Source organism: Heloderma suspectum, chromosome 1 (genome assembly GCF_057233095.1).
Source record: "Heloderma suspectum isolate Gila_16-S chromosome 1, 16-S_ref, whole genome shotgun sequence".
Classification (NCBI taxonomy): Eukaryota; Metazoa; Chordata; class Lepidosauria; order Squamata; family Helodermatidae; genus Heloderma; species Heloderma suspectum.
In genome coordinates, this window is record NC_139458.1 from 133,466,254 (window position 1) to 133,489,186 (window position 22,933).

Here is a 22,933-nt window from a genome sequence, read left to right on the forward strand (position 1 = left end):
TTTAAAGCTCAGTGAAGAGTAGCTGCTTAATCCCTTATGGGAGGGAGGAAGGACTAAGTGCATCCTCCCCTGCAAATCCCATTTTGCAGTGCTGTGAATACACCTCACAAATAAAAATTCTGGACCCAGAAGGCCTGCATGTTTTTGCAGCCAGTATGCATGCTGCAAATCTGTATCTGAGTTTCATTTATCACCGCTCCTGCTAGTCATGGAGTAGGGTGAAGAGGTTTGTCACTGAGGCCTATTGCACCTGACCTTTGCAAACCTTGCCCTGACCCATTTCTGGCAGATGAGACTGTGCCAAGCATTGCTCATGCACTTGCAGTACCATGCATGTGACCATAAGGACTAGAAACATGTGTCTCAGAAAGATAAACGATGGGATTCTCTAGATGCTGGATCCATTGTCAATTATATATTTCTGCATCTACATGGGAACAAGAAGCTTGGAGTGCAGAGTTAGAAGCTCCTGACCCCTTCAGTCAGATCTCTCAGAGAGATGAGAACTGAGTGGGTTTGGGTGAACTATTAAATGTTCTCCAGGATACAGCTGTGGTCAGATGAGTCTCTGGATCACATCCAGAGCATCAGCTTCCTGCATGGAGTCCAGAGCAGGGGCTCAGAAGCTCAGGCCCAGGGGCCAAATCCAGCCCTCCTGGGATTCTAGCTCATTCCTCTGGTGTTCCCCAGATGGCTACACCCCTTTCCCCTGGTCCCACCCCATTTCCCTGACCACAGACAGTTTGGTGGTTTCCCGGCTTCCCCCCACCCCCTTTTAAAGTTGCAATGCTCAGTTACTATCTGTAAGAGCTTGAAGCTAAAACATGCTGGTATTTTGGCCATGCCCCTTGCCTTTGGCCCCGCCCACCACCAAGATCTTGTCTGAAATGGAATTTGGCCCTTGGGCTGAAAGAGGCTCCACAGCTCTGATGCAGAGGATGGCATCATCGGTGACTCCTCCCTCGTGTCCTGCCCTCCAGATTGACATGCTGCAGGCTGAGGTGACAGCCCTGAAGACCCTGGTGATCACATCGACTCCTTCCTCTCCCAACCGGGAGCTGCACCCACAGCTCCAGAGCCCCACCAAAGCTGTCTTCAGGAAAGGGCACGGGCGCAACAAGAGCACCAGCAGCACTGTCGCCGCCGCCAGCCCGCGCGCCCCCGCGGAGCCCGCCAGCAGCGAGTTCAAAGAGGTGGGTGAAGTGTGCGGGCTGGCATTTGACCTTGGCGTCTTGGGAGGAGGGGCTGTGGACCACCCCCGGCATCCTCCCTGTGTGCGGGGGCAGGATGAGATCAGGGGCTGGAGGGGAAGCTCCCTTGATCTTGAACGTGCTCGCTGCTCCATTACAGAAAACGCTGCGGCATCGTTAACTGCTCTGTTTCCGTTGGTTGCGTGAACCTGGCCGGGTTCCTTTGCTGCACCAGGCCGGAGTCAGTGGGCCCATTCACATGATCATGGAGAGTGAAAGAAGCCCATGGGTTCTGGGTGGCTTGGTAACCAAAGCAATGCGCCCACCCTCTCTGGGTTTGCAGAACATGCTTACGCACAAGGGTAATTCTGTAGATCCCCCCCACCCCCAGTATATGTGGCAGGGGAAATAAGCCACCATGGTTTATTTCCTGCCCTCCATTACTGTGTGAACAGCCCCATTGACTCTGGCCTGGTGCAGCAAAGGAACCTGGCCAGGCTCATGCAACCCGTGAAAACAGGACAGCTAAGGGTGCAAACCCAGTCAGTAGAATCAGCAGCAAGCACACCATGAGGGTGGGTGAGAGGACCTTAAGCAGAAGTGCAGGCAGGCACCTGAAAGATTTCATTATTTGCTGAGGCCACCTTTATAAAGTTTCTTAGGAGGGGCTCCGTGCCCAGTATGAACAAGGTCTTCCTCTTCCAAAACTTCTCTCCCTCTCACACCATTTTGCTTTCTCTCCTTGTCTTTTCTGTCTCTCTACCTCCCCGTCTCCAATCTGTCTGACCCTCCCGTTCCTCAAAGTCTGGGGTGCCCACCCTCCTCTCCCTGCTCCTCTGTATCGTCCCTGCGAAGGCCATCCACATCACCTATGAGCCAGGTTGGCAGACCCTGGCAACAGACTCTGCCTTCTCCTCTTCTCTCTCGCGGCAGGTAATCTCTCTCAGTTTGGGGTGGCGAGAGCGTGACTCAGTGCTTACCAGGGCAGGGCTCACGTACCTTTTATGAGCGGTGTTGAAGAGATGGTTTTGGTAGTTCCAGCAGAGGCTGGTGGCTCTGATGTCAGTGGGGCATTGAACCCGCTCCAGGTTTCCGTCACAACCAGTCAGAACTCCCAAGGAGCTATCCAAGGTGCTTCGCATCGGAACCACCAGCCTCGACTGGGTAGGTCATGCCAGGATCAGGAAAACTCTTGTACACAGACACTAAAGGGCTCTGTCCGCCTTCACATTGGGTCATCCTAGATGGTGTTGAGGTACTGAGGTGGGGAAAAGCAGTAAGGTTTGGATGCAGTAGCCTCTTACACCTCCCACCCTTTTAGTTCTTTCTTTAATACTAATACCCATTTTTTTGTTTTTGTTTCTCTAATTGTTTTTGTTTCCCATATTGTGGCTCTGAAGTTGTCTCCTGGTATCAGGTGAGCAGTCTCTGTAGCATAGCGCTTGTATGCTGTCAGTCCAGACTTTTCCTTGGGGGCTGGGCAGCTTCATTCGCTGTTGCGTTCTCTCTCTCTCTCTCTCTCTCTGTGTGTGAGTGTGTGTGTGTGTGTATGTGTGTGTGAAAAATATGGTGGAAGCAGGGGAGGAGTTAACATCCCACCTCCTTGTTAAATATTCCATTTTGGAGCCTGCTCACTCCTTTTTAAAGGTGCACCTGGATACAGCACAGCTTGGTTGCTGCTGCTGCTGGGAAGGATGCCTCCTATTCTGGGATTTCCTAAACCTGGCATAAGTCTTTTAGAGCAGGGCATGCTGGGAACAGTTGAGGAAAGCAGGTTGGTGGCTTTCTGTCTGAAGAGAAAGAATGTGGATCTTGAAATTTCTATTTTAAAAATGGCTGTGAACATGACAGTTCTGCAGAGCAAAGGCGTAAGAGCTCAGAAACCAGAAACCAAAATGGAGAACAGATTTTATGACAAGATGTAGTGATGGCCACCGACTCTCTCACCTAATTTTCAGCACAGTACCAAGCAAGCTGAAATACCTTTCATTGGTTCCACTGGATCAAGTTCACTGAACACAAACGATGGAATTTGCCACCACAAGATGGAGTGATGGCCACCAGTTTGTCTGGCTTTAAAAGGGGATTAGACAAATTAATGGAGGATAAGGCTTATCAATGGCTACTAGTCCTGATGGCTGTATGCTACCTCCAAGTAACAGAGGCAGTATCCCTATGTACATAATTTGCTGGGGAACATGGGTGGGAAGGTGCTATTGTGCTCATGTCCTGCTTGTGGGCTTCCCATAGGCATCTGGTTGGCCAGTGTGGGCAGCAGGATACTGAACTTAGACATGTCTTTGATCTGATCCAGTATGGCTCTTTTTATGCTTTTTATGGGATACACACAAAAGTCAAGTAAGGATGTCTTCTCTGTTCCTCTGCAAGTGCAAGCCATGGGTATCTGGTCTTGTGAGCCTGGTCCCTGTATTCCTTGCTGAAATGTCCCATAAAAGTTCTTCAAGGGTGATAAGGTCTCCTTGCATCCTGCTTTTCTGTCCCAGTATGCCTGGTGACATTCAAGTCGCATAATCTTCAAAACCTAGAATGCTTCAGCTGTGGATTGTTCTGGAATTGGGGGAACTGGGCCCGAGATCAGTACGCTGAATATTCACAGGATTTTTATGAAATGTTTTTGTTTCTTTTCTGGACTCTGGTGAGGTGACCCTTGTTTGCTGGGATGGGAAGTGGACTCTCTCTGGTGAAGCCGGGTGGCAACTAAACTGGCAATGGACTGGCACTCACTTTCCTTTCTTGGGATGGCAGTGGAAATCACACATTTTCTGACTGTCGTTCTTCTGTCTTTCATTTGGGAATTAATGACAGAAGGAATTAATTTTGCACATGCCTTATGGTATGTGGATTCCTACTAGCTTTGGGCATTTCACAGGCTAATGACTTTGCTCAAATTAATCTGGTGTTAAAATGGATAGAAGATGCACTGTCTCCTGACACTGTTCTCCCGGCCGCAGACCTCTCTTCTTCTGTAGTAACTGCTATACGTCTGGAGTCTTTCCAGTGTTTGGCCCACAGGTCACGCTTACTCTGCTTGTTCGCCTCACAGGTTGTACCATGAATACTGCTTATTCTGAGGTAACCTCTTGCTGCCTAATTTGTGGGGGGTTTTCCTTTTACCTTCTGCTGCCTCCATCTCATGTTTCTCTGTCACTGCAGGTAGATTCCATATTGTTTGCAGAATTCCAGGCTTGGAAGGAGTCGCCAACTTTGGATAAATCCTGTTCTTTCCTTGAGAGGATTTACCAAGAAGATGTGGGGCCTTGTCTGGACTTCACCAAGCATGAGGTGAGTTTTTAAAAAGGGCTGTGCTGAGATTTCAGAGACTTGATATGGCAGGCCTAGTTCTAGTTCTAACATCTGTTCCTTCCTTCTCACCTTGCCTGGTTAACTTGGGTTTCTTACCTATTTCTTTTGTTTGCTGCAGCTCTCAGAACTGGTTCAGGCAGCTGTGGAGCAGAACACACTTACCATTGAACCAGTGGCTACCCAGGCACTGCCTGTAGTGAAGGTGTCAGCCATTGAATGCGGTGGACCAAAGTAAGGACATATCAGCTGTCTCTGCATCTTCCCCTCCCTTCTTAACTCCACAGAGGCACATCTGGCCTCCTTCACTGCTACAGTGGCAGTTGCTTTCTGAGGCAATTCCTTCTACTTGCCTGTTCATGGAGCACAATTGTTCTACTCATTCATTTTATGTCCTGGCTTTCAGCTTGTACTGTGCAGCTCACAAAACAAAATGGAGGAACCAAAGAAGGGAAGACCCCAATAACTGGTGGGAGGGGGAAGGAAGGGGAGGGAGTGGGGAGTGGGAGGAGACAAAATCTCAACGGTGCACAAACATAAAGATGTTATTGGAACTAAGTCAATAAATTGGCAATGAAATAAGCAAACCTGCTGGGAGTCCTAAATAGGGATGTACAAACTGTGTAAGATCCGTTCCGTTTTGCAGATTGTCAGGCGCCTTTTGTTCTGTCTTCTGCTCATCAACAGAATCAGATTTTCTTTGAGTTTCTGAATTTGCATGAATTCGCAATTGCACACATTCGTGTTTGTGAAAATTTGCTCTTGTGAAAAGTCGCGAATCCCCCCAAAATGCACATTTTCACATTTAACACAAAATGTACATTTCCCCCATAGCCTGTGGGGGAATGTACATTTTCAGCTGGAGGGGTTTTTAAACATATTTTTCTATTACTAAATTTGCACACAATTCTGGAAACTTGGAAAACTTGTCCACAAGTCCACACAATCCTTGCAACTCATGAAAAGCCGGTCCGCTACGGAATCCATAGGTTGGATTCATAAAAAACTGAACTCATCTGATTCCATTGCGGGTTTCTCTGGCATCCCTGGTCCTCAAGGATGGTGCCACCACAGAGGAAGCTCTGCACTTCCTCTAGCATACCTTCAGAAGGCCAAGACACTTAAAACAAGGTGTTGACCTAAGCCAGGGGTAGCAAACCTGGTGCCCTCCAGATGTTTTGGATTACAACTCCCATAATCCTTGACCATTGGCTATGCCAGCATCCTGGTGCCTAGTCTATCTTAAAGAAATTCTGTAGTACAAATAAAACGTTTTAAGGCCCTCTTGTGGTACAACCCTATACATACTTACTTAGGTGTAAGTCTGATTGAATTCAATGGAACTTACTTCTGAGTAGACAGTTTTGGAGGGGCAGTGATTCCACTGTGGGTTTTAGTCAGAACCAACCAGAACTCCAAAGGTTCTATCCAAGGTGCTGATCCCAGAATGGTTCCTGAGCAGTAAGCATTAAAGAAAAAAGAATAAAAATACAAAAGAATAAAAATATTTAAAATTTAGTTGTACCAAACCATGGGTGGTCACTCAGGAAAAGCTTGTTTAAATAAACATACTTTTAGTAGACACCAAAAACAAAGCAATGTCATCACCTGCCTGCCATCAACTAGCAGGGAATTCCACAGAAAGGGAGCCAATACACTTAAAGCTTGACTCTGATTGGGCTCTAGATGGACTTCAGGTGCATGAGGAACCACCAGGAGCACCTCATCCAGGGACCTCAGTGACTGGGCAGGGTGGTAAGGGAGAAGACGTGCTCTTAAATGATATCCGTCGTCGTCATCATAGCACTAAAATCACATATCCAACTATAAGTAGCAAGACATAAATACAGAATATTCAACATTCGTACATGTCTTTAGTACATGTCCCCAAACAGAAAACAAGGGAGCTTGCCAGATCTCCACTGGGAGAGCATTCCAGGGTGTTGGTGTCACTCCTGAAAAGTAGGGATGTTGGAGAAATCCGCAGTGGAATCAAATGAGTTTGGATTTCTTTGAATCTGACCCATGGATTCCTCAGTAGACCGGCTTTTCCCAGGACCCATGGATTCTGTGGACTTGCAGACCAGTTTTTTCTTTCTAAAACATTACGCAAGTGTTTTAGAATGTCATAGAAAAAAAAAATAACAAAAAAACCACCAGCCAAAAATGTGCATTTCCCCCATAGGCTAAAGCATGAAAATTTTGGGAAGGATTTGCCCCTTTGGGGGTGTTGCACATTTTCACAAATGTGAATTTGTGCAGTTGCAAATTTGTACAAATTCAGGAAATTGGAAAAAACCCAATTCCGCCAATGAGCAGATGACAGAATGACTTTTATGCAGATGGAACAGATTTTTTTAAAATCTGTACATCCCTACCTAAAAGGCCCTGTTGCTTGTGCCTACTTGTCTGATCTTGCATAACATCAGGATGGAGATCAGGGCCTCCGATACTGATCCCAAACTTTGGGAGAAGGCCGGATGAATTTTCCAATTTCTGGGCAACAGTTTATGCTGCTAAAAACTTGCCTTCCATGGTGTTGCAATACAAGGACATGTCTGAAAGATGGTAGATTCCCCTTCACATTAAAAAAGAAAGGAAAGAAAGAAGAAAGCTGGTAACAGTGCAATCCTATACATAGACAGTATAGGCAAGTCTCAAAAGTAAGTCTCATAGATTTCAGTGGGGTTTAGTCCCAGGAAAACAGATAGCAGCCTAAATTACTCAGCCTAATCTCTCTTTGGTATCAGCCATGCTTTCTGCATGCATGCCAGCCTCTTCCCAAGAATAATGAAACTTGCATTTTTATCCTGATATTGGTTTCCTGCTCTTGTTTTTTCTCGCAGTGGGTTCCGGTCCCCAATTGTAACGTAAGTTGTTCCTTTTAAGCCAATGATGAAAGGATGTTTGCTCCCCTAATAAGTCACTAACTCACCTAGTTACTAATGGCTTTGAAGTTGGAGCTAGCAAGTAACTCCATAAAAATTCTAATGGTTACCCCATTGAAGGCACAATCTGTAACCTTCAATGGCCTGACGTTCTGTGATGCTGGATATAAAAGCCTGGAGAGGCCTCTGTGGTTAATAATGTTTAACGTTCTTCTGGGACATTAAGTTCCCTTGGCTTTCAAAGTTGCTGGTCACTTCCCAAACGATAGCTAAAGCTTCACTAACTTTTTTTAGTTTCTAATCTTGGATACTGCAAGCGGCCTGGAAAGCCTTCATGTCACACACAAACTGAACCTAAGCATGTTTACTCAGAAGTAAGCCCTACTGAGTTGAGTGGAACTTCTTCTCTAATAAGTGTGCTTAGCATTGCTGTCTTTATATATTTCCCCCTCTTTTTTCTAGGCATAATCCCCTTTGTGCAATGCATAACTGAAAGAGGCTGAAATACCAGCCTATGATATATCTTGAAAAACAAGTCTGAAATTCTATACACAAATTCTCTAAAATATCGCTTACTCTTTTCTTAAAACTGGGAAGGGAAGGCCTTTGCTCTTGGTTTGGCTTGGAGTAGCCAGCATAGCTTGGTTTCATCCTGTCCTCTCTTCTGAGGCGCTGTCTTCTGATGATGTGTGGCTCTGCTTTGTCCACTCTCACCTCCCCTTTTACAGGAAATGCGCTCTGAGTGGCCTGTCTCGAGCTTGCAGGCATCGTATCAAACTGGGGGACTCTGGGAATTATTACTACATTTCACCTTCCTGCAGGGCCAGGGTAAGTCTCCAGAAGGCTTGGGAACATTTCCATAGGGGCAGGAGTAGCGGCTCACAAGTGAACCTGTCCGACCCTCAGCATGGCTCTGTGGAAGTTAACGCTTGCGCTGGGGATACGTTCAGCTTGGCTGCCTTTCATTTGGCTTGGACTGCGGTGTCCTGGTGCGACTTCTCCAGCACCCCATGCCTTTGTGCATACCTCTCATCTAAAAACAACAACAGGTCCTGTAGCATCTTGAAGACTGACAAGTTTATTGTAGCATGAGCTTTTTCTAGGCAAGAGTTTACTTCACAAGATGCATTAAGTAGGCAGCGAAGATACTGGATATTATTAGGGGTGCACGAAAGTCACTTACCTGGTCTCGCAGCTTTTCGCGGTGGGGGGGAGGCGCTTCGCTGCTCTCCTCCTGAAGTTCAGGCCGGGGGGGGGGAGGCTTCCCGCCTCGCCCGGCCGAAATTCAGGCCGGGGGGGAGGCTTCCCGCCTCACCCGGCTGAAATTCAGGCCGGGGAGGAGGCGCCTCGCCTCGCCCGGCCGCGAAATAAAAAGTTAAAAAAAAAAAGAAAGACGCCCCCGTGATAGGCTACGTGACGATTAACGTAGCCTATCACGGCTACATCTGCAAAGTCAGCCATGATAGGCTACGTAAATCGTCACGTAGCCTATCACGGGTGACTTAAAAAAAAAAAAAGCGCGTACGCAAATGGAGGCCCCCATAGGGAGCCGCCATTCGCGTTCCTTATTTGGTCGCTGTAGTCTATGTAAATCTTTATGTAGACTACGGCGAAAATAAGGGCAACGCAAATAGCGTTGCCCTTATTTTCGCCGTAGTCTACGTAATCTTTACGTAGACTACAGCGACCAAATAAGGAACACGAATGGCGGCTCCCTATGGGAGCCGCCATTAGCCGTACGCACTTTTTTTTTTTAAGTCACCTGTGATAGGCTACGTGACGATTTACGTAGCCTATCACGGCTGACTTTGCAAATCTAGCCGTGATAGGCTACGTTAATCGTCACGTAGGCTATCACGGGGGCGTTTGTGTTTTTTTAGTTTTATTGGAATGGCGACGGCGGCAGCCGGTCGAAAGATTGGCTGCCGCCCCCGCCCCTGACGAAGACCCGACGAACCGCCGCCGGGACCCACCGCCGGGAGGGACATTCGGGAAAGGTAAGTCCCGTCCCGGGGGGTGTGTGCGGGGTGCGGGGGGTGCGGAGAATTTCTCCCTGAAACTTCTTTGGGGGGCCGAACACGTTGGCGCTCAGCCCCCCGAAGTTTCGGGGAGAAATTCTCCGCCAACCCTAGATATTATACAAGTGGGACTTGCAACTGAATGTTGCAATCTGTATTGATTTTGTTACTAAGGATGCATAAGCCACACCTGATCTAAAAATGGATCTTGGGGTGGTATGCATAAAAATGTGAAGTCTACAATAGAATGTTAAACTACATAAAACATTAAACAATAATGAAACTGAACAGGGCGCTCCTGTTCCTGCCAGCCAGTCACACCCTCCTCCACGGTACTCTAAGCCAGCCTTCCCCAAACTGGCAACCCTCCAGATGTTTTGGACTACAGCTCCCACAATCCCTGAGCATTGGCCATGCTGGCTGGGAATTATGGGTGTTGTAGTCTAAAACTTCTGGAGGACATCAGGTTGGAGGAGGCTTCTCTAACCCGTAAGGAGCTCAAGCATGGAATTGCACTCCCCTCCCATGGCCAGTTTTCTAGTACTCATGTGATCCTCAGCATTCTGTGATTTCTGAGCATTCTTGGTCCTCTTGGGGCTGTTCTTTGCCCCCTTCGTTTATATACGTATACACGCTACTGCAAACTGTGGGTTTCCCCTGAGCTTGCTGGTACCTCCCATTTGTTTCTCAGTAGCCCCTTTTTTGCTCCATTTCTATCGTACTAACCATCTGAGTTTGCTGTTAGAGAGACTGTGCATACATACCGTCACTTTATTCATTTAAGGAATTCATTATTTGGTTGCAAATAATAAAATAAATGGCTTCTTTAATGTTGGATTCTGTTACCTTTTCAGTGGAAGTCTGTGAATTTTTCCTGAGGAGATACTCGTCTTCCTGCTAATCCCAGCCCCCATATTTCATTAACAACATTTACTAGAATATTTGCATAAAACACAAGCCAGGGAGCATGCTGTTCCTCACTTAGAGTGCACAAAAACAACGCACTTCTGAAGACCAAAACTCTGAAACTTTTTGAAGTTGTCTTTTTTTAAAAAAAACAACAACAACTATACAAATGTATAGTTAATGTTTCTCCCCCAAAACATAACTCTGAGTCTCTCTAAAATATTTTTCATTTTGTTTTAAACATCATGAAACTTTCTTGGTCGGGCAGGATTTGCCTCCCTTTCCTGCCTATATTCTCTCTCTTTCTCTTCCTCCCTGTATTGAGCCCGGTCAGTGGAAAGGCTCCATAAATCTCAATCTCTCTCTCTCTCTCTCTCTCTCTCTCTCTCTCTCTCTCTCTCTCACACACACACACACACACACACACACACTATATTGTAAATATTTATTTATAAACGTATTTATAAATATATGTGTAAATACTCTAGAAGGCTTTTTCTCTTTCAGATTACAGCAGTATGCAACTTCTTCACTTATATACGCTACATCCAGCAGGGACTGGTGAGGCAAGATGGTAAGTAATCCATTGGTCTTCTGCTTTTTGGATGTGGGAGCTTGGCTGCTCTGTATTAGCTAGCCCAAAAGGCTGCAAAACGAACCCATTGCCTGTAGTGGAGGGCTGCTGAATTGGAGCAGAGCTCACAGCTTTTAATTCAGTGACTTTGCCAGTGAAGGCGGGCGGGGAGGGGGCAGCGCCAAAGTGGGGGGATGAAATTGACATGTTCTTTGACAAGTACAAAATATGGCTCTGCTGATGAAGTAGTGTGTGGAGAGGATGAAACTGACAAGGATATTGGCCATGGGACTACATAACAGAAAAGTGGACTTGCGAAAGGCCATGGATTAAGAAAATATTTTTTAAAATTACAACCCCATTTGCGCAAATTTAAAGACCCGAAAAATAATATTAAACAACAAACCATGATCCCATTTGGGCAAATGTAAAGACCTGAAAAATAATTGTAAATCCCACGATCCGATTTGCACAAATCATGGGACCTGGAAAAAAATGCTTCTATTTGTTTAATGTGCGCAAAAAAATAGGAACATTACCAGAATCTGAAAAAAAAAAAACAACCATCTGCTACAGTCCACTACTGCTTAAGGAATGGAAACACTCCAGAATCCAGTTGGGCTTAGAACGGAATTCCTGGTGTTGCACATCCCAACCCACAACAGGGTGGAGAAGAATGATGTTTCCAATCTAGCCGAATGAAAAAGTGTGAGATGGAATGGAAGGGGTGAGGTGGTGGTGGTGGAGAGAATAGTCCAAATGAGATGATGAGGTGGAAGTGCAGGTGAAAAGATTGGCGGTCCACTGTATTGATCGTGATAGAATTGGGGCCATTTGTAGCCAAGAACATTTATTAATCAAAATTGCTGTCAGTTCCAGATCAGTGAATGGGTGAGGATGTGGCAGAAATGGAAAAACATATGGTTAGGCAAAGGCGGCCTCACAGAGCTGATCCTGAGGGAAGTAACTTTCCTTCATTAGCTCTGGGGCAGGAGTTATGTCTGGCCAGTGCTGCTTTGCATGTTAATGGGACACTGCAGCAACAGAAGATTAGTTGACTGCCCACCCTGTGGCTCTCCTAGGCTGAAGAATTCCTGTTGGATTATGCGATGGCTTTTCCAAAGGGAGGATGTAGAGCACCTCCTTCCAAACCTGGTGTCCTCAGGATGTTGTTGGATTGCAGCCCCTGTCATCCCTGAGCATTGGCCATGTTGGCTAGGGCTGATGGGAGCTGTAGTCCAACACATCAGGAGAGCACCAGCTGGCTTGGGGTTTTTTGCTTTTGCTTTGTTTTTGCCCCATGGGTCTCTCACTTGCCTCTCTCTCTGTCTCTTTCTTTGCCTTGCAGTGGAATTGATGTACTGGGAAATCATGCGGCTCAGAAAGGAAATGGCTATGGCTAAACTGGGGTTCTGTCCCAGCGAGATGTAGCTGGAGACTGGTGCTCTGCAGGGCTCATGCGCTACGATTAACCCGCCAGGCACACGGAGGGCTTGATGAAAGCTGCCTGATATAAACTAGAGGGATCAGAAGCACAGATTTTCCCCCTCGGATTATTTGCTGCACTTCTGGACAGGGCCTATGCTGTTTGCCCAGGGCCCACCTGTGGGGACAGCTCTGGACTCCTTCCTTTTTCTCTATGCATTCCACAGCCAGTATATACACACATATCCATCAAGTATTCTTAAGAGATCTGCTTATGCAGGTTCTGAGACCTCGGCAGGCCCTTGGGATCATTATCTGCTTGCTGCTGTGAAACAGAAACGTAACTGGGCATTTCTGCACAACAGAGAGGGATGTGAACTCCACCGCCCAGCTGCTGGCTCTGGCAGTTATTGGGGGACTGGGGGGGGGGGTTTGCTGTCCAAATGCCAGCACCACACAATGGCCTTGCTTGATAGCTGCAAAGGGTATGTTCTTCCAGTATTCCCCAGGCAGCTCTCCTCCTGGGGAGCCTGAAAGAGTCAGCCAAGGGAGGCTAGGTCATAAAGACTGCTTTTGATTCTGTTTCTAGCTCAGGAGTTTGTCTTTTGGTTGAGTTGCACAGATTCTGGCCCTCACCCCATGAAGGCAGGCATGGATTCCAGGCCCAAACTCTTGGCTTGGCACCTCGGTCATGATGCAAGGATGGGGAAATCACATAACTGAATGGGGCCCACAACTGTGCCAAGGCCAGCAGCCCAAAGTCGGTGTTTCCCCCACCCACACATTACAGAGAGCCCCCTTGGGCAGCCTTCCCCAACCTGGTGCCCTCCAGATGTGTTAGACTACAAATCATCTGGAGGGCACCAGGTTGGGGAGAGCTGCTCTAGGGAGTGGCTCTCCACAACTAGCATCTCCTCCCCATGGGCTTTGCTGCAATGGAAGCACCAGCTGGAGATTGACTTCCATGATGTTCCTGAAGTGTCCTGTGCAACATGTTTTGGCTCTGCTTCCCACACCGCTGCAGAACGTGACGAACTCTAGTGCTAGGCATTCACTCTTCTTGCTTTGTTCGCGTCAGAGCCAAGATGGACCTCAAATCTTGAATTTTCCGGCAAGATGGTCAGCCTTGAGTAAATGTTGCATTTTTTAAAAGTAGGAGTGAGTTAGATTTCATTGGTAAAACTAAACTTTGGCCCCTAAATTAGCGGGTTTGGGTACTATAAAGAGGAATTGGACTCAATTCTGAATTTGTAAATGGCAGATCTGGAAGCCCTGCCGAAGGCTGTCAAAAGTGGAAAAGATGCTGATCTGGAAGTTTTAAAAACTTTCGGACACTGTGCTTGACTTCTGAAATGAGAGGGGCTGGCTCTGGCCTTTATCTGGAAGTCATCTCCTCTGCCCTGTGAGCCATTCCCCCATGCATTCTCAAATTGGGGGGGGGGGCTGGTTGGTGGCTTCTTGGTGGTGAGGGGTAAGCACGCTGCACATGCTCTAAAGCACTTGCAACTTCATCTTCCAGGGATGCGCTCTAGCAGTGGGAGCAGGGCTTTGACAGTAAACCCTGAGAATGTTGGCACAGCCATGGCCAAAGCCTCCCAGTAGAATGAGTTATACTAAACCATCTCAGCCACTATCATCTCCTCTGGCTCCACTGGGCAAAAACCTCTGGCTTTGTCTCTTGACGCCTGCACCATAGGCCTGGTTCTGTGTAATCTCTGCCTCTTGGCATTCTCTGTGTAATCTCTGCCTCTTGGCATTGTCTGTGGCTTTGTCTCTTGACACCTGCACCATAGGCCTGGTTCTGTGTAATCTCTGCCCCTTGGCATTCCCAGTGCCACTCCCTGGAGGAGTGGCGTTCTCTCTCATAGGAAAGAATTGCCCGCCTTTGGTACTACAGTGGGATTGTGTGCAATGGAGAACACTTTGGGGTAGTTTTGAAGTCAATGACTCTTTTGGACGTCTCTCCTTAGCATTACAGGTACGTGGCGGTCTTGCGGGAGCCCACTTGATGGAGGGGAATTGTGGGCTCCCTGCTGCTTTGCTGCTCAGCAGCCCTGGCTGCTGCCCCAGGGCTTGGTGTCATCCTGATGACTTGTAGTAGCACTTGCATGCTAAGGATTATAGTATATCTATCTATATATATATATACACACAGACAAAATAGAAGCTTTTCTCCCCAAGGGTGTATCTGGGAGAAAATATTATTGGAAATACGCTTACAGGAGAACATGCTGTAACAACACTTGCCTCTTCCTGCTTTGAACATGGCTTACTGTATGTGAAAGGACAATAGGAATCCAAGCGGATCCTGGCTCCACTCCTGCTCTGTTCCTCCCCCTTGCAGGGATGACAAAGTCCTCAGCTGGTTAATGTTCAGCAGATGTTTAAATCACAGAATCCTTAGGCTGAGGTGCTATTTCTGAATTTCCTGGGTGGAATGCTGGTTTGCTTTGGTTTTTAATTTTCTGCAGTTGGTTTCGATGGAAAAATAAATTCTAGGTCCTTTAGAATTGTTTCATTTAGAGAGGATGCCTGTAACTATGCCCTTTCTCTCATTGCATCCCTAGAACTAAGGCTAGGTTTGTGTGGGAGTGTGAAGGAGCATTTGTAGGGCACATGTGTGCACACCGTAACGCCCGTCCTCATAGCTGGGGGTGATAGGAGTTGTAGTCCAACACATCTGGAGGGTGTCAGGTTCAGGGAGGCTGCTGAAGCGCTACAAGAGACGCCCACCCATGCAGCAGAATCTTGTAAATACTTCATGGGGAAATTGGCAGGGGTGGTTTGAAATCCTAGTCGTCACGCTGTCATTGGTGAGCAGGCATCTGTTTTGATGCCTGCAGGGTGGTATAAGAACTGATCCGTTTATGGTGCCCAAAGCCATTCTAGCAAGGGCTCTATTGGGGTACTGCTTCAGAAAACAAATGCAAGGGACTCTCCACAAAAGAAAGGCAATGGGGTTCCACTTGAACAGCTAGTCTACGTAGATGAGGGAGACTTTATTTTAATAAGTACCTCCAGTTCCTGTGGACAGGTATCCTATCCAGTAGCAAGGGATTTAGGATCCCTTTCAGTCTCGAATTAACGATTCTGAATAAGAGTGTGCGCTCTGACACCTCACAGATGGAAAACAGGCACTTTTGTGTGCTTGTAACAATAACCCTATTCTCACTCCAAAGTACAGTGCCCAAGGGTCCCCAGCACCATCATGCGTGGCTGAAGGCTCTTGGCTGCAGTCCGTGTGCTGCATTTAATCAACTAACAGCTGGTCTGATCGGATATGTCCAAAATTCATAGTTCAAAATGGCCTTGCTGGTTGCAGCTTGTGAAATGGCAGGCTGCATGCAGGGCTACGTGATGCCTTAGAGCTCGTGTGCCTGCACTGATGTGCCTGTGTATCTGCGATCAAATGCTTCTAGGTCTGCTTGGAGATTTAACTTGAAGAGAGACAGAGAAGGGGTTGAAACCTGAAGAATGGCAATCCCAGCGCACAAGTGAGCACACTAATGCAGTTTCTGAAATGACACCCCCCCAAGCAAAATCAAACCAACTACAGACAGTGTTTGAGCTGGAATGGGAATAAAAAATTCCCAATGGTAAATGGGGCATGTTTAAGGCTAACCTTGTTCAGTAAGATTAGTGTTTGGACAGGTAGCGCAGGAGGAAAAATGGAGAGATTTCTAATCTTCAGCCACAATTGAGTGAATCGGATAGTGCAAGCAGGAGTCCAGTCAATAAGTATAATAATGATACATTTGCTCAAGGAACTAGCTTTCCCAGGGCTGGGCTAGCTGGTGCTCTCCAGATATTTTGATCTACAGCTCCCGTAATCCCTTACCATTGGCCATTCTGTCTTGGGATTGTGGGACTCATAGTCCAAAACATCTGGAGGGCACCTGGTTGCCTCCCCGTTCTAAGTCATCTATCAACACCCACAACTACTCTTCCTTTGTGTTGCTTTTTTATCTCTGATGTGGAAGGGGCAACTGTTAAGCTGTTCTCTTGGGTGCATTACTACTATCTCCTCCTTGTATGTTCCTATTTTAATAAAATATACTGATCTCTATTTAATAAATAGACTCCAGTTCTGACAGTGAGGCTGGTTCTTATTGCCTTTGGGCTGTTTTATTCCTTTTGAAGCCTGCATGTATTCTGGCTGTAAAATAAACAGCACATTTTCAAAGCAGAATTTGTTGTATATTCATACCACCCCCCCTTGCAGGGATTAATCCTCAGACTTGAATTTAGTGTCCTGTAGAGCAGAGATGTGGCCAGAATTCACTTGAGCACACAATGTGCTGAGATCCCCATTGGGTGTCTGGATTATGTGTCACCTAGGGCTTGACTTGAGTAGGCAGCAAGTAACCAAGGGAAGGGGCTGTGCCAGGCTCAAGTGGGGAGATCAGAGTCATGTTGGGTCCATAACTTGCAAACAGAGCCCTCTGCCTTGCTTAGTCCATGGTTGGACATGAAAAAAAATTTTTAGTATAAAATTCATTTAGAAATATGTACCTTTGAGACAGAGTAAGCTCAGAAATACATATTTTGTGAGGAAAATGTGTTCCCAAATACACAGTTCAATGCATATTTCAATATGGTTTTTCATGTAGGTTAAAAGGAAATAAATCACAGATTAATGCAGAAATGGGACCGAATGGACTTATAAATGAACACATGCAAAGCGGACTAAAAATAAAGCCATCTCTGCCTCCCTAGTTGCTAGTGTCTCCTTTTTCCTTCTGACCATTTATGAGCCCATCCAGGGTTATTTCTTATTTTCTGTCTGAGTAGTTGTCCAAGCTGCTGAGTTTGAAAGAAAGAAGTGTGATGTATGGGGAACAGCTGTTCTTCCTTGGAAAAGCCTGCCATTTTATCTCCTCTCGTTACTAAACTTAGAGACTTCTGGTATAATATGGGAGTTCCTGCAACCCATCTGATTTATTCTTGTATACAACTGATCATAGGTTTATCCAATCTTGTTTGCAACCATATAGAAACATGGGAGCTCTACATTTAAGGTTTCTTTAAAAAAATTTAAAAATAGATATCCGAGATGCAGAGCAATGGTGGCCTCCGAGAATCCTGAGAGGTTGCAGCTGGAAGACAATGTAGTGGAAGTTAACTTGAGTCAGGCTTCTGGGCTTTGCTAGAGCAACTCCGAGGACAGCGACTCTCTCTGGAAAAGGCCACATTCTTCTTGCTGCTCCGGAAGCACCTAGGAAACAAATTGTGAAGTGAGTTATCCTGTGTGCTGAAGGGGCAAGGGAGGGATGGCTGCTTGAGTAGCACGGGGCCTGGAGATCTAATAACAGGATTTCTGTTCAATCCCTAGCTCAACTACAGATTTAGGGCAGCTCAAGTAGCCTACTGCAAAACACAGTTTCTCACAAAGGGAGAAAATACATGATTGTAAAAACTCAACCGTAAGTGATTGAATAGAGAAACTCTGGGAGGTCCCTGCATGAAATTTGTCAGGCACTAAGCTCACGAATGCATGCTGCAATCAGGGCAACTTGCCATGGGCTGAAGCTGGCATAGTCTGCTTTCTTGTGCCTATCGTGTGCTAAGTGGATGGGCAGGGGGGAATTGGCCATTCATTCCTCATAGGGAAAGACAGTAGTAATGGCCTTCATGTTGATGTTGGATTAGGGGCAAAACCAGCCTAGGGCTGCAATCCTATATATTGGATTACTTTTTTGGAAATCTTGCTGAAATTAATGGAACTTATTACTGAGGAATCATGTACAGGATTGTAAAGCAGTTTGCAGTGTTAAAGCTCACTATAAATGACTGGAAACAAATCAAATTAAATCGAAACAATGACTTAGAACCAACAGCAACATCAATACAAGCACACCATTTTCCGAATCGGAAAAGTATTCATGCAAAGCAAGGAATGCTCTGATAGTGAGCCACTGACTTGAGTCGCTCTGCATTACACAGCTTAAGTAAGGGAAGAATTAGCAGTGGCATGTCTTAACGTTTGCCCCTGTTGGCAGTATTACAAGAACTCCACTGTGTCAGGAGCAGAACCATCACTGCATGATGTTGTGTTAGTCCAGAGAACTTCCTGATGTCACATTCAGAGGCTTTCTAAATACAATTTCTGCTCCTCTCTCTTTTTGGTCCAAACGGCAGGTTAGGAGGAACATGCAGGAGGCTTGCAACTCCTCCCCATGTCTCCATGATACCATTAAATTAAAGGCACATGGTGTCATTGTGCCAAGAGTTTCCCCATTTCTTGCAAGAAGCGGCCAATGAAAGGGAGCAGGGGTATAGTAGAAACTGTCTCCTCTAAGTAAATGTTACCAGGAAGATGACTGGGAGGAGATGTGGCGGCGACATGTTCCTCGTAACATTTGGACTGACTGTTGCAACATGTTAAACATGCATCCCACTGACATCCGTGCGACTTTGGGAAAAGATTTAAGACTCAATGTAAGGGCATGCATTTTGCAGAAATATTCATTTCCCGTCTCTGCCCTGGGCTTTATGCACAGTGGGGGCAACATTTCTTCCTTTGAGGGAGCTGAGAGGAAGCACAAACCCCACATGTTCCCTGCAGCATCAGACAAGGCCCGTCGATTCCACTAGGAAAGTCACTGGAGCAAGAAGTGGCTGAAGGAGTAAGAGAGAAGAAATTCAAAAGCTACAGTAGGCATTTATTTGCCTGTATTACCTTTATTATCTAAAGTGTCACAAAGTTGGCCCTAATAAGGGTAGTTTTCTGCTGTGGCTTTTGGACTTCTTCAAATGGACCAACAGGACTACCTACAATTTTTAGAAGAGAAGACATTTCCGGAGGTAAATTCAATCATACCGTTGGTGTACTGTCACAGGTACAGAGATGAGAGAAAGGGCTCCAGCTACAACAGCTGCAGATATAGCCAATGATGTGGCAGTGAAAACTTTACCCCCTAGAACAGAGAACAGCAGAACTTTTAGGGCAGATCTGATGCACTTTTTGTAGGTCCACAAGATACAAAAGAAAAAAAAAAACATCCAGGAACAGCTAGGACCCCCAAGGGTCCTGTTGTATACATATCATTGTCCTACTGTAAGCCTAAGGTCACTGCAAGAAAGATAGTGGAGGTATACTGGGAGTTTACACTTGATTGAAAAGTGGGTTCCTAAAAGAGCTGTTGATCCTTTTATAGTGCATCTAAAGACAGATTTCCTCTATCACATGTTTCCAGACAAGACTTTTATTGCGCAATTGCCCTGCCTCATTCATGGAATTTTATTGGGGTGTGTGTGTGTGTGTGTGTGTGTGTGTGTGTGTCTAGACAGTGTCTTCCATTTGTAACCCTCTCGTGCTTTCCCACTGCTTCTTCCACCCTTTTTCTTACCATAAGATAGCCATTAAGGAGGGAAAGAGAATAGCTGCACAATAACTTCTGATTGGTAGAGTTGGATCTGACTGAAAGTACCTTTAGTCTACAAAGCAACCCAGCAGGTTGCCTGGTAGATGGCTTGTGCTGGACAATGGATCAGAGGAGTACAACCCTGCTGATTCAATTGAGGACCTCTCCAGCAGCTTTTGATACCACTGACCACGGTATCCTTCCAGGTTGGGCTTGGGAAGCACCTGAGCGCTGCTTGATGGTGCTTCTGGACCTTTAGGAGGGATAGGGCTCAAAAGCGCTGGGGGACTGCAACTCCAGCCCATGGCTTTTAGTATATGACAGGGATGTGAAACCTCCTGCTTGTGGGCCTAATCTGGCCCACAGAGTTTCTGCATCTGGCCTGCTTGGATTACTCCAGGGGGCAGGGCCTGGCCGAGTCCTTGGGTGCAGTGCCTCCACATGGAGAATGTGTGCTGCATGAAGCCAGGGACTCGGCCAGCACTGGGAGGAGGGGCTGCTCCTCCCAGCACCAGCCACGACCCTTTCTCTGTGCTGAGGGTGGCATGGAACTTTGCACCTCTACCAGCACAGAGAAAGGTACAACGGGCAAAGCTTGGTGGCGATGGCATTAGTTGTTGTGGTTACTGATGTCAGCCAGCCCATTTACAGCCAGGTAGGAGGCTGTTTGGCCTCCCGCCCTCAAATTGTTCTGCATCCCGGGTATATGGGGTGTTTACATTGGGTGAAATTACCAAGCAAAATGGGCTAGGGTGCCATCAGTACGATACCCAGCTCTCATTGTGCAGTCCTAGAGAGCCAGTGGAAACTCTGAATCCTTGTTTGAGGGTGGTTTGGGACTGGACAAGGGTGAGCAAACTGAAGCTTCATCTAGATAAGTCAGAGGTACTGTTCTTTGGTGGACTGGACCATTTGGGTAGATACAACCTGTTCTAGATGAGGTTACACTCACCCTGAAGCAGCAGCTCTGTAGCGTGGGATTTCTTCTAGACTTGGCCTTGGTCCTGGATGCACACCCAGGGTGTTCTTTACCCATTCATGTAGTATGCCTGCTGCCTCCTTATGTAGAAATATCAGATGTAGCCTCAGTCATTCATGCTCTGGCTACCTCAAAGTTGGACTACCGTTTTATGGTTTATGTTGTGACCCCCTTGAAGACAGTCTGGAAGCTTCAATTGATCCAGAATGTGGCTGCCAGAATTATGTCTGGGGCCAGGAGTTTGAATCATATTAAGAAAATCCTTTCTCAGCTTCACTGGTTAGTCTGCTTCTGGGCTCAGTTCAAGGGTTCAGTTCTGGGCTCAAACCTACCTCTTTATGCAGGCTTTCCCTGAGGTGTGGCGCAGCTAGTAAAGTTTATTTTTTATTTTTTTACTTACTTACTTACTTACTTACAATATTTCTATATCAGAAGATTTCAGAGCGGTGAACAACATGATAAAAAAATAAAACAGTGGTTAAAAGAGTTAAAACATTTTTTTTTAATGTTATGCTGAGCAGGGATTATTTTATTATATTTTGTTGTTATGATATGTTAACTGGTTTGATAATTTTGTTGGAAAGTGGTATATATATATATACATTTGGGATGATGATGATGAAGTGCTGATCATGATATTTAAAGCCCTAAAGGGCCTGGGACCATAGAACTTCAGAAACCGCCATGTCCCATATGAGCTTGCCTGACAACCCTGCTCTGCTACTGAGGCCTTTCTCTGTGTCCACCATCATCCCACCATCTGAAGTGCACAAGAGTTAGGGCCTTTTTGATTGCAGGGCCCATACTGTGGACCAGCCTTCTAAGACAATTGCACTTAGAAGGGCAGTGATGACTACTGTTGTAGCAGGCCCTTCAGTGCCAATTTCAGTAGCGTCATCCTCAGTAAAATAAATAAATAAATAAATAAATAAATAATCCGTGGCTATTTGGGAAATGTTTTTATACTATATAATTTATTTCCTGAGAGTCATGTTGGGTGTTTGAAAGGACAGAAAGGTGAAATATAAATATTACAACTCCTGCCACCAAAGCCCCAACCACTACTTCTTTCCGGGCTGAATCTACACATAGCAGTTATACCGTTATCATAACTATTGGTACACATGACACCAGTGGGCACCAATAGTTATGAGAACGGTATGAGAACGGTATAACTGCTATTTGTAGATTCAGCCCTGGTATTATAAAAAGTTAATATGTTGATAAATATAAACCTGGTGTCCTATTTTGTAGATGTTCCACACAGAGACAAAATAAGCCCAAAGTGAATGCGTGAAGCCGTTCTCTAGCTGTAGGTTTTCATAACAGTCAGTGCTGAACCACCAACCAGTCTAGCAATTCTTGCAGTGCAGGTCCTACCAATGGTGAGGCATGGCTGACTGCTGATGCCCTTTACAGAGCCAAGAGTATGGTTGTCTTGAGCAGCACTGGCGTGGAGTGTTATGTCACAAATAAAGAAGGAACAGAAAGAAGAGCTTGACTAAGTATGTCGACATCCAAATCCTTCCAACTGGCATCCCGGGTTGAGAAAACGAGGTTTAGGGTTCTGTTAGGGTGGCCCATTTGCAAAACCTTCCGGCTTACCCACAGCCTGGCCCCTTGACCCCCTGACCTACTCATGCAGGTGGTGCCATCCTGAGACAGGGTAAGAGAACCCTCACAAGCACATTCAAAGCTCCCTGGCAGGTCCATGCAAATCTGCAATGAGGGGCATGGATTTGCCCGGCTGGGCTCACATTCATCAATGTCTGAAACGACAGAGTGGGTGGCAGAGAGGAAGCCACAGAGCGCTGATAAAAAGCAAGGCAGCCCAAATGAAAAGGAAGGAGAGCTCCAAAGTTCCTGACTTGGAATAGCATTGCTGGAGCCTTTTTGATTGCTACCATCCCCAAAGGAGGACTCCTGCATTTTTCACAGCTGTGTGACATGGAGGAGCTGGATGGAGGCTCCAGCAAGGGCAGAAGCTACACCAATAGAACATCTCTGCGGCCCACAACTGCAAAAGCACCCATCCATCTCCTCATTACATTACATTTTCTTGATAAGAAGCGTGTCCCTAAACCAGCCTTCCCCAACCTGGTGCCTTCCAGATGTTTTGGATGACAACTTGCAGCATTCCTGACCACTGGTCATGCTGGCTGGGGCAGATGGGAGTTGAAGTCCAAACATCTGGGAGACACTAGGTGGGGGGGCTGCCCTAATGTCGGTAAGGCATCAAGGGGTGCTGGGGAGGGGATAGCAAAACAG

At 46.4% G+C, this 22,933-nt stretch overlaps 2 protein-coding genes across 6 annotated transcripts in view; one reads left to right on the plus strand and one right to left on the minus strand.

The window, feature by feature from the left end:
* The window catches only part of RAB3IL1 (RAB3A interacting protein like 1), a 51,999-nt gene extending 29,133 nt beyond the window's left edge, over positions 1–22,866 (plus strand). Inside the window, exons 5-13 of one of the 5 annotated variants that reach the window (XM_084858534.1) lie at positions 981–1,193; positions 1,995–2,123; positions 4,365–4,493; positions 4,633–4,745; positions 7,358–7,381; positions 8,128–8,227; positions 9,280–9,396; positions 10,831–10,897; positions 12,246–22,866. In XM_084858534.1, the coding sequence (XP_084714660.1) occupies positions 981–1,193; positions 1,995–2,123; positions 4,365–4,493; positions 4,633–4,745; positions 7,358–7,381; positions 8,128–8,227; positions 9,280–9,396; positions 10,831–10,897; positions 12,246–12,328 (975 nt within the window). In that variant the 3' untranslated portion in view covers positions 12,329–22,866. The remainder of the gene's footprint in view (positions 1–980; positions 1,194–1,994; positions 2,124–4,364; positions 4,494–4,632; positions 4,746–7,357; positions 7,382–8,127; positions 8,228–9,279; positions 9,397–10,830; positions 10,898–12,245) is intronic. The other 4 variants (XM_084858544.1, XM_084858555.1, XM_084858563.1 and 1 more) reach the window with 4 other exon arrangements.
* The window catches only part of LOC146357916 (myeloperoxidase-like), a 29,889-nt gene continuing 22,640 nt past the window's right edge, over positions 15,685–22,933 (minus strand). Inside the window, exons 16-22 of the mRNA XM_084829602.1 lie at positions 22,303–22,434; positions 20,639–20,690; positions 20,051–20,247; positions 19,877–19,939; positions 19,143–19,239; positions 18,870–18,924; positions 15,685–15,759 (exon numbers count right to left, since the gene is read on the minus strand). Of these exons, the coding sequence (XP_084685728.1) occupies positions 15,685–15,759; positions 18,870–18,924; positions 19,143–19,239; positions 19,877–19,939; positions 20,051–20,247; positions 20,639–20,690; positions 22,303–22,434 (671 nt within the window). The remainder of the gene's footprint in view (positions 15,760–18,869; positions 18,925–19,142; positions 19,240–19,876; positions 19,940–20,050; positions 20,248–20,638; positions 20,691–22,302; positions 22,435–22,933) is intronic.